Source organism: Mirounga angustirostris, unplaced genomic scaffold (genome assembly GCF_029215605.1).
Source record: "Mirounga angustirostris isolate CCGP_5_RB_7025 unplaced genomic scaffold, mMirAng1.0.hap1 SCAF_7, whole genome shotgun sequence".
NCBI classification, from domain to species: Eukaryota; Metazoa; Chordata; class Mammalia; order Carnivora; family Phocidae; genus Mirounga; species Mirounga angustirostris.
In genome coordinates this window covers 31776193-31793260 of record NW_026991715.1, presented here as the reverse complement: position 1 = coordinate 31793260, position 17068 = coordinate 31776193, and the positions used below count along the sequence as shown (strand labels likewise).

Here is a 17068-nt window from a genome sequence, read left to right as displayed (position 1 = left end):
TTAACCAACTGAGCCACCCAGGCGCCCCTAAGATTTTATTTATTTATTTGACAGAGAGAGACACAGTGAGAGAGGAGCACAGGCAGGGGGAGTGGAGGGGGGAGAGGCAGGCTTCCTGCCGAGCGGGGAGCCCGATGCAGGGCTCGATCCCAGGACCCTGGCACCATGACCTGAGCCGAAGGCAGGTGCTTAACGACTGAGCCACCCAGGCACCCTCTCCTGCCTCTTTCCACAAAGGAATCACCTCCCTCCTAGCTCCAAGCTTGTACTTTCTGACCACTACACAATACAACTCCACAATGATGAGCACAGCAGATGATGATGATAACCCCCCCAAATGTGAGCCCTCAGAATGTGCCAATCCCTGGGCTAAGTGATGTACATTTATTATCTCATAGGATTTATATACTTATAATTATCCCCATTCTACACATGTGGAAATTGGATCTTGGGTTTGTCACCTACGCATTGTGTCTTAGTTATGTATTTCTGCATTACAAATTACCCTAACCTTGGTGGCTTAACACAGTACATGTTTATTATCTCAGTTTCCGTGGGCCGGAGTGCTGGAGTGGCTCTGCTGGGTCATCCTGGCTCAGGGCCTCTTGTAAAGTTGTAGTTGAGCTCTTGGTTAGGACTATAGTCATCTCAAGGCTTGTTTGGGGTTGTGGGGTGGGGGGAATCTGATTCTATGCTCACTGTTGGGGTTGCTTGTAGGTCTAAGTTCCTTACCCTCTGGGCCTCTCCATAGGCTGCCTGAGTGTCCTCACGACATGGAAGCTGGTTTCCCTTAGGGTGAGAGATTCTCTGGGAGGGCAGTGAGAGAGCGTGCCCAGGACAGAAGCTGTAGTCTTTTTATGACCTGTTCTCCAAGTGATGGGACATTGTATCTGCTGTATTTCGTCTGTTGGGTGCAAGTCCGTAAGTCCAGCCCACACTCAAGGGAAGGGGAAGTAAGTTCAATGTCTTGAGTGGAGGAGTGTCAGATAATTTGTTATGTATCTTTAAAGCACAGCTAGTAAATAGCTGAGCTGAGATTCAAACCCAGGAGGACTGACTCCAGCCAGACCCCGTAGTTTGAGCTGTTCTATTATATTGCCTCCATATTTCACAAAAGCATTTTTGCTGGGTACTCTGTGGAAAGAAACTCGATTCCTGCCCTCTGGGGACTTTTAAGAAGTCCTCTGAGAAAGTAAGGTAGAAATACACAAGTGGATGGGAGGCCTGGGTGGCTTTGTCGCTTAAGGGTCTGACTTTTGATCTCAGCTCAGGTCTTGATCTCAGGGTCATAAGTTCAAGCTCCATGCTGGGTGTGGAGCCTACTTAAAAAAAAAAAAAAAAAAAGGAAATATATAAGTAGCCAAATAAGTAGAGGGAGAGAAGTAAGGAGATAATTGGACTAGTTGAAGGAACAGCCACAGGAATTGCGAGGGCAGGCTAGTTTGGGCTTTCATGAATTCAGTCCAGATAGGCTTTCTGACCGAGCCCACTTTGTGAAACACAGCAGTGGAGAGAGAGTTGCCCTGTCTTCAGCAATTCTCATCAGCGAACTCTGTTTGCCAGCCAATCCCCCTCCTCAAAAGAAATGGGACTCTGCCTGGAGATAGCTATAGAGGCTGATGAGAGTGTTTTTCCTGAGCCATATACGCACAGATCATACTGACACATTCAAGCCGGAACAGCTAATAGCATCATCTGGGCTCCCACACATTCACCACCCAGCACTTCCCTGAGCCTGGGTTGCCATGGACAACCAGAGGCTGTCTCCCAGTCTCTCAAAACACTCCTACGTAACCCTGTTCCACAGATGGCAGCAGAGAAATGAGGTCCCAGCAAGATGCAAATGAACCTTTGGAGATGTACTGAGCCTGGCACTTTTCACTGTCATTTCAGTTCAAGTGACATCTCTATTCAACTCTTTAAAAATGACACTGAAAAACCATTTGGGCCAGAAGTAGGTGGCTTCCTCCTGAGTTGGGCTGTCCTGCTTTCAATCGATGGCATTGGAAACAAGGCCCTTGGCAGGGTGGGTAGGGTGACTTCTCCAGCTGGGCCAGGCCCCTGGGTGGGCACTGCTCCTCTTCCATCATGATCCTTCAGATGGACCCAGGCCACACCTAGAAAACACCCTGGGGTCCTGAAAAAGCCCCATCATCACCCTGGAATTAGTGGGGCTCAGTCTCCTATTCACAGATCATAGGTGTCCTTTTCTACCACTTATGGGGAGTCTGTTTTTTAACAACTGCTTTAAACAATAGTAATGATGCTGGTGTCAATTGAATAATAGAAGCTAACATTTAGTGTGTGTGATGTACCAAGCTGTGTGCTACGTGCTTTTTGTCCTTTAAGGCTCCTGACACCCATGAGAGAAACATCCTATTATCCTGATAATATAGGTAATGAAAGTGAGTTTGGCAAGGTTAAATTTCTTGCCCATGGTCACATAGCTATTTAGTGACTGGGCTGATAACCTGAGCCCAGATGTGTCTGACTCCAAAATCCATGTTCCCACTCCCTCTCCCTCCCCTGGGTCTTGCTCTCACATTGCTGGTTCTCCACCCGCCACACTGTCTCTGCACTTTGGCTGTCAGTTCTTGCCTTGAGCACCTGTTGCTCAGGAACCTGCTGGGACAAGTCTTCTGCCTCGACCTCGACATGCTCCTTCGGATGAATTGGTGTTAGCCCTGCGGCCCCACGCACCAGGGTAAGAGAGACTCTCGCTTCCTGCCCTGGCCCGAGGGACCGACTGGCTGGGCCTGCCTTCTGCCCAGCTCACCGGTCATGGAAGAGAGTTTGGACACACCCTCCACTCTTGCCTGATGAAAAAAATTTACAGAGCCCAGATCGTTCCTCTCACCATAGTGGAGAGTCTAATGACTTAGAGGTTAGGGTCGTGCCTGACAGGTGAGCCAGAAAGCTCTGCTCTGTTCCCCTACTGCACCTGTCCCTGGCTAGTCTCGGGTACCGGGTACCTCATGGCTCTCACACAGACTGGTTGTCATACTCATACATGCCTTCACTTCCCCCAGCACGGTGCTGCAGTCTAAATCCCTCCATGGAAGGAGACAGCCTTATATATTTATTTAAAAACCATCTTGTTAGGCTGGGAGTGAAATTTCCTTCCTAAGGAATCAGGTAGTCTTTCCATGGTCTCACTAAGCTCCCTACAATAAATGGCCATTGGACTTTCCAAAATGAGAGTGTTTCCCTTGGGGGTTGTCCAACAGCCTTGCCGCCCACGGTTGAGTCTGGCTCACCTGTATTCTGTCAACCAGAATTCTCCATCCACCAGAACTTCTGCAGCCTTCAACACCGTGGCTCTTGAGACTTGGGGTTAGGACCCTGCGGTGTGCTGCCAGACTCCCAAGTACACTGCACTTCTTGAACATGAGTGAATTGTGTTTGGTCTAGCATAATTGTTAGCCTGGAACCAGTTCTTTATTGTGATGCCGGTATGACCCCTGGTAGTTCTTTCTCAGGGTTACCTTAAAGGATACATGTTAAAAATAGCAATCATTTAGCTGATCGGACTCAGTAATTTCTATTATTGGCATTACAAGTCTTCAGTAAATTGGGACTCAGGGGTGTGGGGGACAGAAAGAAATATGCTTGGGAAACATCCTGGGCCTGAGTTTTTCTGGAAATGTAAAATGAGGGCTTGCAGGAAAGAACTGTTTAATTGTCTTCATGCCCTGACATCTTACGGTCTTCCTAAGTAGCTAGAGGTTTATAATTTTAGAGATGTCATGCATGTAGACTCGGGGGAGTACTCATTTTTGTCTAATTGGTTGCTAAGATCAGGTATCTATGGAAACAGTCTTCCGTTAGTATTCAAGATAGGAAATGTTTTTCTTTTACTCTGCACGATTACACAACGAGTATAGCGTTCCTTGTGTGATGGCTTCTTGCAAGGCCTGCCATAGAAATTGGATTTCTTAGGCCTGTGAAAGAAGCAGAAGGTACACCTTCTCCTCCCCCTGCCTTGAGCTACCTCTGCATCTTCAGAAACCAATGGTCCTACCCCACAAAACCTCATAATTACTCTTCCCAGATTATTGTACAAGTTGAATATTAAAAGTTGTGTCTCAGCAGTGGCTTTATAAACTCCAAGGCAAGTTTATTTTCAAAACCTTGTTCTGTATTACTTTTGTCTTTCTACTCAGGTTTTACCTTACCATTGACATTTTTTTGCATTTGTATAATGTGTTTCTGTGTGACTCTGAAAATTCTCAGAGATGAGTACTGGATTTTCTCCAGTACGAATATACCTCCCTACCCCTGGCATAAGATGGTTTCTGGGGCATGGTGAGGTTCCTTGAAAGCTTTGCCTTTATTTTGTTTTATTTTTTAAAATTTTATTTACCGAGGAAGCCTGTTAACTTGTACAGGGAATAAGCAGTCTTTCTCCTGGTGCTTGAGTGAAAAGATGGGAAAAGTTCTCTTTTTCTCTTTTTATTTATTTTTTTTCCTCTCAAATTCTGTCTCCAGAATTGTAATCTAGTGTCCAACATATCTTAATCCCAGAAAGTGACATTCTAGACCGTGTATTTTCTTCCATTTGACTCTGTATTTTTTGGTTTGGCTTTTTGCGTATGCTACTAACCATTTGTTCATTCCTTATTCCAAGTATCTGAGACCTACTTTTACCTGACACCATGAGGCCCTAGGATTATCTTGGTGATTGAGGTAGATACATTTTCTGTCCTGGCCAGGGTCACCATCTCACCAGGGAGACAAGGTAGCCAGGCAGTTACAGCACAATGTGGGGCAGTTTTAATGAGAGAACCCAGGGCATGTGTGATCGTAGAGAAGGGACAGTAACTCAGATGTGAGATCAGAGAAGTCCTCTTGGAGGAGGTGACACTTGGTCAACTGACACCTGAAAGATAAGCATGTGTTAGAGCAGAGGGATCCAGACAGGGGAAAGAATGTTTCATGGAGAGGGAACAGAAGGTGTTGAGTGCCTGAGGTGTTTGCAGAAAGAAAACTAAAACCTGGTTTTGTTCTTACTTAGTCCCCCAAACCAGATTTCATAGAAAATTATTACAGTATTGTGCCTTCGCTTTAGCTTTACCAACTCAAAACCAGAAGGACAGTGCGCATTCTAGGCATGTTTAAGAATGCGTGGCAAGTCACTGGGCCCTGGAGGAGTAAGGTGGGCATAGTCTGAGTTTGCCAAGAGGCTGTGTTCATTAACATCCCCCTTAAACTGTTCTTGGATGCCTAAGCAAAGGATTACAGAAGGGAAGTAATGTCGAATTCAGCTTTTCTCTGACAAGGGCCCCTCTTGACACAGAGCAGCAGACCCCCTGAGCTGCCTAATGGAGAGGCAAATGTAGAATGTTTATTTCCAGAAGTAGTCACAGTAGTCTAAGCTTGGACCGTGTGTCCTGGGTTCCTTTGGAATGTTCCAGAAGTCAGAAGTGACTTCTGAGTTTTTGAACATTGGACACCCACATTTGACCACAGACAGCTGTGACCACGCATGTGGGCAGTGGGTGAGCCTGGATCTGGAGTCTTGGGGCATAAATGGTGGATGAGCACTAGTTGTCGGCTCCAGTTCTGCCTCCTGGTGTAGATGCTGTTCATCTGAGGCATGTACTCTTGGGAGCTCACATAGATTTTGATCATCACTCCTCTCCCCGAACATTTGTTGTGGAGAAGTAAAAGTACTATGGTAGTTCATAATGGCAGAAATTGTTAATGGAACATCAGCAAACCCTGTGGTCCAAGGGTGAAAACAGTAGTTATCGAAGTATGAATCTCGGAATAGCAGCATCAACCTCAACCAGGAACTTGTTAGAAATGCCCATTCTCTGTCCCACTCCAGACCTGCTGAATCAGCACCTCTGGCAGGGGCCCAATAATTTGTGTCTTAACAACCCCCCAGGTGATTCTGATGCACACTGAAGCTTGAGAAACATAGGAGTAAATAATACAAGCTACAGGTAATGAGAACATCCTGAGACTCCTACTGATGGGCTGCCTGTGATTTCCACCCCTTTCTTGCCACAGAAGAAGGCATCTTGGAATGCCAGTGAGCGTGATGTCCTAATGGGGGCGGCCATGAATTTGCACAAGTTTATTAAAATGTGTACACTATTATTAACTTGGCTACTTTATTTTTTATTGATGAATAACGTGTGACAAAAATCTTGGCAACAGGGATACCACAGTTAAATGCTGTGGTTCTGTTACTATAGCCGGACCAGTGGCTTTCATTCATTCTTTCTTTCTTTTCTGATGATACCCTACAGTAAGAAATACGTTTTAATTGTTATCCAGGAGAGACCTACATGACCTTAGGCAATTTACTTATGTTCTCTGAGCTTTAACTTCCTCATCTGTCAATATGGATAATATCTCCCTCATGGGGTTTTGGTGACACGTAAATGACAACACATTTCACATGCTGACTGGCACTGGTAGCAACTACCATACTTGTGGGAACAGTATTGTTAGCACTGTTTTTCAGAGCATCATCAGTTATATACATTTCTGTGGTCACTACCCCAAAGCAGTCTTTCACAATTTTGCCCCAGACTACAATGAGTAAGTGTTCCCTGTAGTCTGTGTATTCAGAAATATTTTTGAGGTAGTTTTCTCCTCAAAATGCATCCAAGTTCTGCACTCTATTCCAAAATAGATTCAAGTTTTGACACATATTTTGGAATATTTTGTTTTGATACAAAATTTCATCCCCCCGGCCCAGATCCTTGAGGGCAGTGAGATTGTAGAGCAGGCCCTGAGTGGCTACACGTACTACCAGCATAGCCTTGAGCATAGGTATTTGGGAAGTGTAGACCTTATGATGGTGTTTCTGTGGCAAGATGTCCTTGTTAGACTTTTCTTGAATCGTCCTGTTTGTTGGTGATTCGGGGTAGCATCTCCATGTATGTAACTCTGTAAACTGGCATGTCAGGTCACTCATGGACCCTGGGCAGTTGGCGTGTGCAAGGACCAGGGGTTGATCACACATGCATCCATTAGCTGGGGAGACCCAGCTAATGTCTGTTTGTTTTTCTGGAGGTCATGATTGTGGTTGGTGGCCAGGCCCCCAAGGCGATCCGCAGCGTGGAATGCTATGATTTCGAAGAGGACCGGTGGGACCAGATTGCCGAGCTTCCCTCCAGGAGATGCAGAGCAGGTGAGCAGCACCATCTGTCATTTTGCAGCCTGCCTTTCCCCAGCTTGTCTCTGCTTACTGCCGGAAACCCTCCCCTGCTCCTTGTGTCCACAAACATCTATGCATTTACAGCCTCTCCTCCTCTTCCTTCTCCACTTGCCCGATTTCTGGCTGCCCCTTCTGGGGTCGGTTCCTTTGTGCTTAGGGACTTCACGCTAGGACAAGTATTTGCTTGAATCAAACAACATTGGAAAAGCATATATGAATAGAAATCCAGTGAGCCCCATGAACACTTCCAGTTCTGTGAAGTTGGAGATCACTGTGGTGAATTATTCATGGGACTGCCTGGCTCCCCTGTTGTCACATCGTCACCGCATGAGTGATCGGCCGCCTGAGATGACCTCCATGCCTTGGTTTCCTGTGTGCAGGTGTGGTGTTCATGGCTGGTCACGTGTATGCTGTGGGCGGGTTTAATGGCTCACTGCGAGTGCGAACCGTGGATGTATATGACGGTGTGAAGGACCAGTGGACATCCATCGCCAGCATGCAGGAGCGCCGGAGCACTCTGGGCGCAGCCGTACTCAATGACCTGCTCTACGCTGTGGGGGGCTTTGATGGCAGTACTGGTAGGTCTGCGATGTGGTCCCCACTCCTCCCAGCCTGGGACATGCCCTCAGTGCAACCCTGGTTGCTCAGCCAGTTCTTGGGCCAACCTTCTGTCCATCCATAGCTCCTTCCTCAACAGCATACTCATCCTGCCTCATCTCCTACCTTGCTTGCCAGAGCCAGGCCTTCCTATACACAAGATATGTAACTGCCCACATGCTATCATTTCTAGGACTCTAGGAAGGATCCTGCGCTCAGAAGAGGTCCTTTTCTCCTCTCTATTATATGGGAACCCATTTTTTCGAAAGACAGGACTTAGAAAGAGAGCATGCTCAGCTGCAGGGCATCTCAGGACTGTCCGAAGCCTCTGCTGGATGGACAAGAGAGCTGGGGTTCAGCCATGGGAGAGACCTGGCTCGGGCCCTGCCATCTTTTTTTTTTTTTTTAAAGATTTTATTTATTTATTTGAGAGAGAATGAGATAGAGAGCATGAGAGGGGGGAGGGTCAGAGAGAGAGGCAGACTCCCCGCTGAGCAGCGAGCCCGACGTGGGACTCGATCCCGGGACTCCAGGATCATGACCTGAGCCGAAGGCAGTCGCTTAACCAACTGAGCCACCCAGGCGCCCGGGCCCTGCCATCTTTGTCCATTGCCTTTTTACTGCCCCAAGAAGCTTTGCCTGGCTGTGTCACTGCGGGAGCGTCCCCTTGCTCCTGGCTTCTGTGTCACTTCAGAGTTCAAATCAGAAACTACGAATAGATGTGGACTTGGAGAGATTATCTCATCTCTCCTATGCCTCCAGGTGAAAGTCTCTGTAGACAGTAACTCTGTTACTGAAATGCCCCCAGGGATGTGGAAAACAATATTTTTTACTTCCCTGAATTTTCATTTGTGTCTTTACCACTTGGTAACCTTTCCCAGTCTTCTCTTTGCCTCATTCATAAAATTCCAGGGTCTGCAGTTCCTCCAGGGGCTGCCTGTAGTGGGTAGGACCTGAGTAATAAAGAGAAAAAAAGGGAGTGGAGCGTTGTCTCTTTTAGAAATTGCTCTCAGCTGCAAGTAGAAAACCTCACCAAACTGTGGCTGAAACAATTGAGAGGTAACTGTTTTACCCATGAAACAAGGAGTCTGGAAGTTGGCAGTTGCTCACTTCATCCCCTTGCTCAAGAATATTGGGGCCAAGCTCTTTAAACGTCCCTTGGCTGTATCCTCCTGATCATAAGATGGCTGTTACAGCTCCAGCCAGCACACTGGTATTCCAGGTAGCAGCAAGCAGGTTGGTGTTGCACCTATATCAGAAAAACAAAGACTATTTCAGAAATGCCCATGAGACTTCTGCTTGGGCTTCATTGACTGGGTCACCCCTAGGGAGTCTGGGAAGGTAAGTGTTGAGATTTCTAGCTTCTAATGTAGAGGAAGAGAAGGGAAAAGAAGGTGTTCGGTGAGGCAACCTCCTATTTTCCCTCCATTCTGTAGGTGTAACAGTTTACATTTGCAGGGCAGTTCTGTTGTACCCCCGTGTCCTCTCATGACCCGCCCTGAGTCAGGCCTTGGTGGACCTCTCAGGTACTCACTGTAGATGTGCCTCAGGGAGGTGCCCCAGACCCCATGGCAAGGGAGAGGTGGTGCTGAGCCTCACAAGTGGGCTTCTCACCCTCTCCCAGCCTCACTTGGGCACACTGGGTGAGGCCTGGCACCGTAGAATCCTCATGAGTCTCTTGTCTCCCAGGCCTAGCGTCCGTGGAAGCCTACAGCTACAAGACCAACGAGTGGTTCTTCGTGGCCCCGATGAACACGCGGCGGAGCAGCGTGGGTGTGGGTGTCGTGGAGGGTAAGGAACGGCAGGGGGCAGCCGCCCATCTGTGCCCCAGCCCATGGGTCTTGTCCTAGTGCCCTGGCTCTGTTCCTCCCATCACGGCTCTGAGTCAGGTACCAGCATCCTGACAGAATCGGTGAGGAAGGTTGAGGTGCAGAGAAGTGCAGCTACTGGCTCGAGGCTAGCGGGTGGCCCGCCGTGTTGGGAAGAGTCAGAGGAGCCTAAGGGGGAACACTGGCCTGTCCCTTTGGCTACTTGTCACCAGTTTTGTCACAGGTTGAGGAATCTAGAGTTAACATATAACCTGGGAGTATAATGGGGTGGGGGTCAGAGTTCATTTTGTTTAATTTTGTCCTCCTGTTCCTCTGTTGACCATTAACACATGAACAGAGCCTTGAGTGAGGTGGACATTTCTTCCCAGGTCTGATTACTGTCACTGCAGGACAGGTGGGTGGGAGAGTCCTGCTCTCGTCAGGAAGAGTGTGTGGGTGAGGCGGGTGGGAGGGATGAGGTCTGGGGCCCAGTTAGACAGGGCTCTGTAGTTTATAAAGGACTCTTTTATATACAAATTTTTTTCCCTAAACCTTTTGAAGGAGATAGGCAGGGCTTAGATTTTCTCCATTCTGCAGATGGGGACGTGGAGTGCCAGAGGGACACGTGCTGTGCCCATTAGTCAATAGCACAGCCAGTCCTTAACCCCGGGTCTTCTGACTCCCAACTCAGGGCTTTTTCCATTATGCTACACTCTTTCAGACCATTAGCAAATGCTAATAGGGAGTTTTATAAATACGTGTGAATTCAGTGTATTAAAGCATAGAGTATGAGTTAAGACAAAAATGTTATCCTTTGTAGGACAACACTGATTCATTAGCCTGTCCTGAAAGGGAATTTAGCTGGAATATCTGTGCATTTAGACTTCTATGCAGACATTCTCTTTCTCTCATGTGCGCCCCCAAGAACACACGTACTTGCTTTGGGGAGAGTGTAACGTGCAGCGATTAGACATTGACAGAAATATTCTTTTCTCTCCCTGCTTTTCTTGGTTTGTACCAGTATTACATAAATTTCCATTTAAAAGTACGTATCATCCTAACATACTAAATAAGTCATCTTGGGGAGTGCAAGGGTTTTGTCCTCCTATCAAGATAAATTGTTTGTTTTTTTTTTGCAATCTCATCCTCCTGGTGGAACAGAAATTGATTTGTCTGCCAAATATAAGTGCTTTGTCTAGCCACCTTCCCATTTCCCCCACCTTGTTCCTCAGCCAGGAATATCAAACAATAGAGTAGGGGTTAAAAATAGCAAGTCCCTGTTAATAGACTCAAGGAGAAACCTTGAGTGGGTATTTTTGCAGCTGACGCAAGGTTGAGATGGTTGGTGGGGGTTCGAGAAGTTGCCTCCATGGTAGTGCTTTGAAATACTCCCCTTGACAAGGGCTCCTGGGAGCACGTTCTGTGTGTGGGAGGAATGCTGTCTTGTAGAGTGCCTGTTGCCACAGAGGGCAGCCTGGCAATGTGTTGATCTTGTGCACCCTGACTTTGAAGTCCTTTGGCTGTGGGTCACCCTGGGGCAGCAGAGGGTCCTCCTCCCAGTGCTTAGGAGAATGTTTCAGGAGGATCTCATGGGGCCTCTGCTTGCCTGTGGCCTTGTAGTTTTGGCTCTCCACTTTGTCACAGTACTCTCCTTCTCCCTGTCTCCTTCCATGGCTGCCTGGTCTGAATGACTCTGGGGTTGCCGTCGGGAGATTCTCATCTCCTCTACACCCCAGGCCTTCCTCCTCCCCGAGTGACTTAGGCTTTGGCGAGTGGTGGGCAGCTGGGTGGGTAGGTGGTTGTGTCCTGGCCAGCGCACGTCGCAGGAGCACCCTGGACCCTGGAAGAGCTTCTGGATCAGGCATTTTTCTTCTGGCTTAGATGAGGGCAGAACTGGGGAGGAGGTGTCCCTTTCTTTTAGAAGCTCCACTGGAGAGGACTCTGGGGCAGAAAACAAAACCAGCCTCAATGACAGAGGAAGAAATAATTTTACATTTGATACGTCAATAGTCGTGATGGTCCAGCACAGTTTTGAGCCTCTTTCTAACTTAAAAGAATTGCAGACTTCCAAATAATAGTTGTGCTTTCGTTATCTCTCCCTTAGTAAAGCACATAGTGACAAAAAAACCTCTTTTAGTTAGTAACTCTATTAAGTGGATTTGCACTGGGCGGTGTTCATTTGGTCTACAGCTAGTGTTTAAGATCTTTGTTATAACTCACTTGTTCCCCATCGGTCTGTGGCCCACAGGTGAGGTAGGACTTCCCCTGCCACACACACACACACACACACACACACACACACACACACACACACACACAGAGGCACTCGGTGGAGGGGGAGGGTAGAGAGAGGGAGAGGAAGGGAGGGAGGGATGGGGGAGGGAGCGAGAGGAGACCCTCCATATTTGAATCTCTGCTCTGGGAGCGCTCTCATGCCAATTTCCTGCCCCTTGTCCAGCCTCATACCCAGCTCCAGGCAGAAGTGATGCTTCTGGGTAGCAGCTTACAGTATTTTTATTTAAAAAATGGGTGGTGGTGTTTCAGGGATCTTGTGCATGGCTCCAAGCCATCCACATGCCCCACTTGCTGGCATTGTGGACACAGCACATGACTGATGGTGAAGACAGGGATTGAGTTCTCACCGAAGAATATTTTCCCATACTTGTTTTGGTCTGCTCTTGTGAGCCTTTAGCCAGAAAGTCAGCCTGCCTGCCTGTAGCTGGGGCCCTCTAGCTTTTCCTGTCTTCGTCGCCTTATTCTGGAGAAGTTCTCATGTAGTGCGCTGGCAAGAGTAGGCTGAGCCCCAGAGAAGCCAGGCCGTAGCTTTGCATGAATATTTAGGGTGCTGATTTAGAAGGATGCTCAGTACTGCTTCAGGGAGCCTCATGGCTTACGAGGAAGCAGAAGGCAGATATGTGAAGAATGCCTAGTCTGGTTTGTGGTTCCTCTGGAGGAAAGGGACCCTGAACCTCTGATGGAGTCGAAGGTGCCCCCCGCGAGTTAAAGATGGAGTTTCAGCCGGCACCACCCTCAGCCACTGCATCTGTTCCAGGGAAGCTGTATGCTGTCGGGGGTTATGATGGGGCTTCCCGCCAGTGCCTGAGCACCGTGGAGCAGTACAACCCGGCAACCAATGAGTGGACGTACGTGGCAGACATGAGCACCCGCCGCAGTGGTGCAGGTACGGGGGGAGCCTCGGGGCGCGGGCTGTGTCTGATCTGCTCTCAGGTGGGCCTGGAGACCAGCAGGTGCACATTCTACCTTATTTTACCTTCTTTCCTTTTAATGTCTGTGATCCCACTGGCACCTTCGTAGCTCAACACGAGCCCCTCCCAGGGGATATTCTCTTCGCCGTCATCCCTTCCATTTCCATGGAGACATCTGCATCCCTGGAAAGTGAAGGCTCACTATGTGCCATGTGCTGTCCCAATAAGCACCTTCTGTACTTGAATTTATTTAATCCTCACCACTGCCCTAAGAGGTAGACACAACATTAATTCCACTCAACAGAAAGTAAGTTGATTAGGGGGCGAGTAATTTGCCCAAGGTCATATAACTGGTAGTTCGTCTCCAAACTCAGCTTCATCTCCAAAGTTAGCATTTTTGGCCTCTAAATTATTACAGCCTCATTCTTAGGCAGTAGTAGGGTGAGCACGGCTGTCCCAGTCTTGGCGGATGAAATTAAAGCCTGCCTGTCTGGGGTCTCTGTCTTGGGGGTTGAAAGCCAAGCTGTCGGTGTTCCTGTTTGGAGATAAACTTCTCTCTCTCTGCCTGCCCTCCCCCCGACCCCCGTGCCCTCTTCCGCACATGGAAAGGGAAGGCATTCACAGTGTGGCTCACTTCTGAATCCTGTGGGAAGACCAGGGGCCGTGTGCTCCTTGGGGATTTTCCAGGAAGTGGAACAACAGCCCCCATCATCTTAGAGGCCCAAAGAAAGGGTCTGAGAGGACAGACAGAGGCATTGGACACTGGACACTGGGCCCTGGCTCTCCGTTCTCATTCTTTTGGGGGGTGGTGAGTGTTGACCAGCCTGGGCCTGGTGGGAAGGTTGTGTGACTCCCACGAAGGGAAGCTGCGTTTGGGAGTTTTCATCCACAATGCTCTTCCTTTCTCTTTTGTGTTTTTTAAAATTGAGGTGTAACTGACATACAACACTATATTAGTTTCAGGTCTACCACATTATTACTTGGTATTTGTATATATTATGAAATGATCACCACATACATGAACATCAGTTACCACACATAGCCGCAAAATTTTTTTTCCTTGTAATGAGAACTTTTAAGATCTACTTTCTTAGCAACTTTTCAAATGTGAAATGCAGTATTATTAACTGTAGTTGCCATTTGGTATAGGACATCCCCATGACTTTTTATTTTATAACTGCAAGTTTGTACCTTTTGACCACCTTCACCCTTTTGGCCCACCCTCTAGTTCCCTGCCCTTGGCTACCATCAGTCTGTTCTCTATACTGTGAGCTTTGATTTTTTTTTTTTTTTTTTAAGACTCTGCATATACGTGGAGATCATCTGATATTTTCTCTGTCTGACTTATTTTACTTAGTATAATGCCTTCAAGGTCTTTCTTTTATATATGTATTTTTTTCTTCTTTGTATTTTTGAAGATTGAATTGTGATCTCACTTTATAGTACCGAATACACGACCACTTCTTCAGCATTCCTTAAAAATCATGCTGTTTTAATATTATTCAAAAACCTTTGTGTGCTCACTAGTTAGAAAAGAAAAAGAAAGGTGTATGGTCCCATTTAAGAAGCATTTGTGTTTGGATTGCTATTTTTAGTGGGCTTGTTTCTGCTGATTCTGACCAGTTGGCCTTTCCTGAAAAGAACATGGAGCAAATGCCTGAAGTCAGGACACCTCTGCTTCAGTGCTGGGTCTGCTCGAACTTGCCTTGTGACCGTGAGCCTGTCCCTTCGCCCGTTCTGGCTTCTGATTCCTCAAATGTGAAATGAGTGGGTGGTAGTAGGAGTTCCTTCGGGGCCAGTGCAGTTCACACATCTCGTGGCTCCTCTCCCTTCACAGAGCTCTTTCAGTAATTGTGGTTTATGGAGTCTTGGTAGAGTTGTCTTTGTACCTCCTAGGAATCCTCTGTGACTTGAGGTGTGAGAGCAAGTTCAAAGCTCAAGGATGCAGGAACAGTTTGGGAGGAGTGGGGCAGCCCCGAGATGGGGGCTGCTTCTAGGGACGTCTCCAGCAGAAAGGGTGGAGGGGCAGCCCCGTGTGGAGCTACTAGGAGACCTGCCTCAGCTGCCCTAGCTCTGCCTCTGGAGGCCAACCGCTGTCTCGGACAGGCTTCCCAGGGATTGTTGCTGTGTGGAATTCACCTGAGCTGCTCTTACTTTTACCTGGGCTAGCGGCCCTCGACGGTGGCATCTCTCCTGCCCGTGTCCCTGGGTGAACTCAATTTAGGGGATGCTCTCTCTCCCAGAGGCGGACTCTTTACTCACCTTACTGTCAGAGCCCTGGCATCAGGCTCCCAGGTCAGCTTTCGTTTCGTGCTTTGTGTCCCTGAGATTTGGGAAAGCCGCGCCTCTGGAGTGCAGAACCCACATACTTGTGATGGTGGGTGTTCTCTGGTGGCTGAAGACTCAAGGACTCTGGCCTCTGGCTGCCTCTGGCCCTTTGAAGTGCCAGGAGCCCCTGTGGCTCAGGGTCCAGGAAACGTCTGTGTGAACATTTGTGGAAGAGGCTACAGAAGGGCAAGGGGGACCCCGAGGGCCTGGAACGCTGCTTGCTTCTTCAGTAGGGCGTGAGCCATGCTAGCAGATGGTGGGGGGGGGGTAAAGAGTCCATCTCTGGGACCCAGGCTGAGCTAGATCCTGCTGAGCGTGCAGGAGGGGCCATGAGGCTGCTTTGGAACATGCTGAATTGTTGAGCCCAGGTCTGCTAGCTATCCGTTGTTGATACAACACCACCATCTGCTGTTAGTTTCAGGCAACTGTGAGGAACCGCTAGCACGCCAGCATAATTGCTCGATGGCATTCTACATACTGCGTCATTCAAACAATAAACCCAGTACCGTCAGGCCCAGGAAAACAGATGAGACAAGCCAGGCAGGGGCCTTGTCCACGGGAAGCTTATATCCTAGAAACCGAGCGGTCGGGTCTGACGCCTGGCTGCACATCCCCAAATCACCTGAGGTCCTTGTTCTGATTCCCAGCCAGGGTCTCTGGGAGTGAGGCTCTGGAATCTCTCCTTTCAAAGTCTCCCCATCCGATTGAGATGCAGCCTGTGGTGGGGTGGAGTAGTCCGTGGTCCCCTGGAGCTATCCATGCAGTCCAGCTCCCTCGCTTTGCAGAGTGGAGAACTGAGGCCCACAAAGGGCAAGTTAGAGACACAGATCCAGACCCCACGTGTCCTGGCCACCAGGTCTGTTGCTCTTTCGGGGGTCCTGTGCCACCCTCCTTCCTGCTGGCTTTGATTCCTGTGACTTGCATGAAAGGATTTTAAAAGGTAATTCTAAATCCTGTCGGTGATGCCATTCTAGGAGTTGGCTCAGGCCTCTCAACATCAGGAGTGATGGAAGGCCTCCCTCCCCAGCAAGCTGAGAGGAGAGCGCGGGGCAGAAAGAACGGGTTCTGCCTCCCGGGCAGGGCGGTCTGCGTGGTCGGTTGCACGGCTCATTTCCACTTTGCACCTTTCTACACAACCACTGTGATAGAAGGCTGCAGAATATGAGTAGTACGGCGTGGCAGAAAAACTCGGCCACACAGACAGCCCAAAGGGAGGCCAACTTTGACCCTCTGGAAATAACTGCTCCTGAAGTTTTAGAGGGCGTCTTTCAGTCTTTCTTTTTTTTCTTTTTTCTTTGCATATGAACTCTCTCTCCCCCGTTTCATACCCACATACATACACACATATATGTTACGTGCGTACGTATAGTTATGTTTCTTTAAATAGCCACGGGGTGATTTTTGCTTTATCTGTAGGGGATTCTCAGGTTGACAGGCTTAGGAGGCGGGCAGGGCGTCATTCTATGTGTTTTACAGCTGAGGCTCCTGAGGTCCCGGGGCGGGGTGGGGGGAAGAAACCAGCACTCCCCAGGCTGCCCTGCTGCTGACAGCTGCCCAGGACCGGACGCCAGGACTCCTGGCTTCTGGTCGTGGTTGCCGGCCTGAGGCTGCGATGCTGTGCTCTGCTTTTCAGGAGTCGGGGTGCTCAGTGGCCAGCTATATGCCACGGGCGGGCACGACGGGCCCCTGGTGAGGAAGAGTGTTGAAGTTTACGATCCCGGAACAAACACCTGGAAGCAGGTGGCAGACATGAATATGTGCCGGCGAAACGCAGGTAGTGCGACCGCTCTGTCCTTCTGCCCTTGTGGGGTGTGGGTGCAAACACCAGCTGTAAGAGAAAGGGGAAGGGGAGACACTCCCAGAACCTGGGCCCGAACTTGTACCCCGAAGGGGAGTATCCTTTTGCCAGGTAAGTGCTGGGCTAGCAGAGGGGAGAGCTGGGGAACACGAACGCT

The 17068-nt window shown here is 48.7% G+C and overlaps 1 protein-coding gene across 12 annotated transcripts in view; it reads left to right on the top strand.

Annotated features, from left to right (window-relative positions):
• Positions 1 to 17068, top strand: part of KLHL3 (kelch like family member 3) — a 161175-nt gene that overhangs the window by 133142 nt on the left and 10965 nt on the right. For all 12 annotated transcript variants that reach the window (XM_064595937.1, XM_064595931.1, XM_064595932.1 and 9 more), the window contains 5 exons: positions 7030 to 7147; positions 7555 to 7752; positions 9461 to 9562; positions 12632 to 12760; positions 16747 to 16887. In XM_064595937.1, coding sequence (XP_064452007.1) covers positions 7030 to 7147; positions 7555 to 7752; positions 9461 to 9562; positions 12632 to 12760; positions 16747 to 16887 — 688 coding nt within the window. The remainder of the gene's footprint in view (positions 1 to 7029; positions 7148 to 7554; positions 7753 to 9460; positions 9563 to 12631; positions 12761 to 16746; positions 16888 to 17068) is intronic.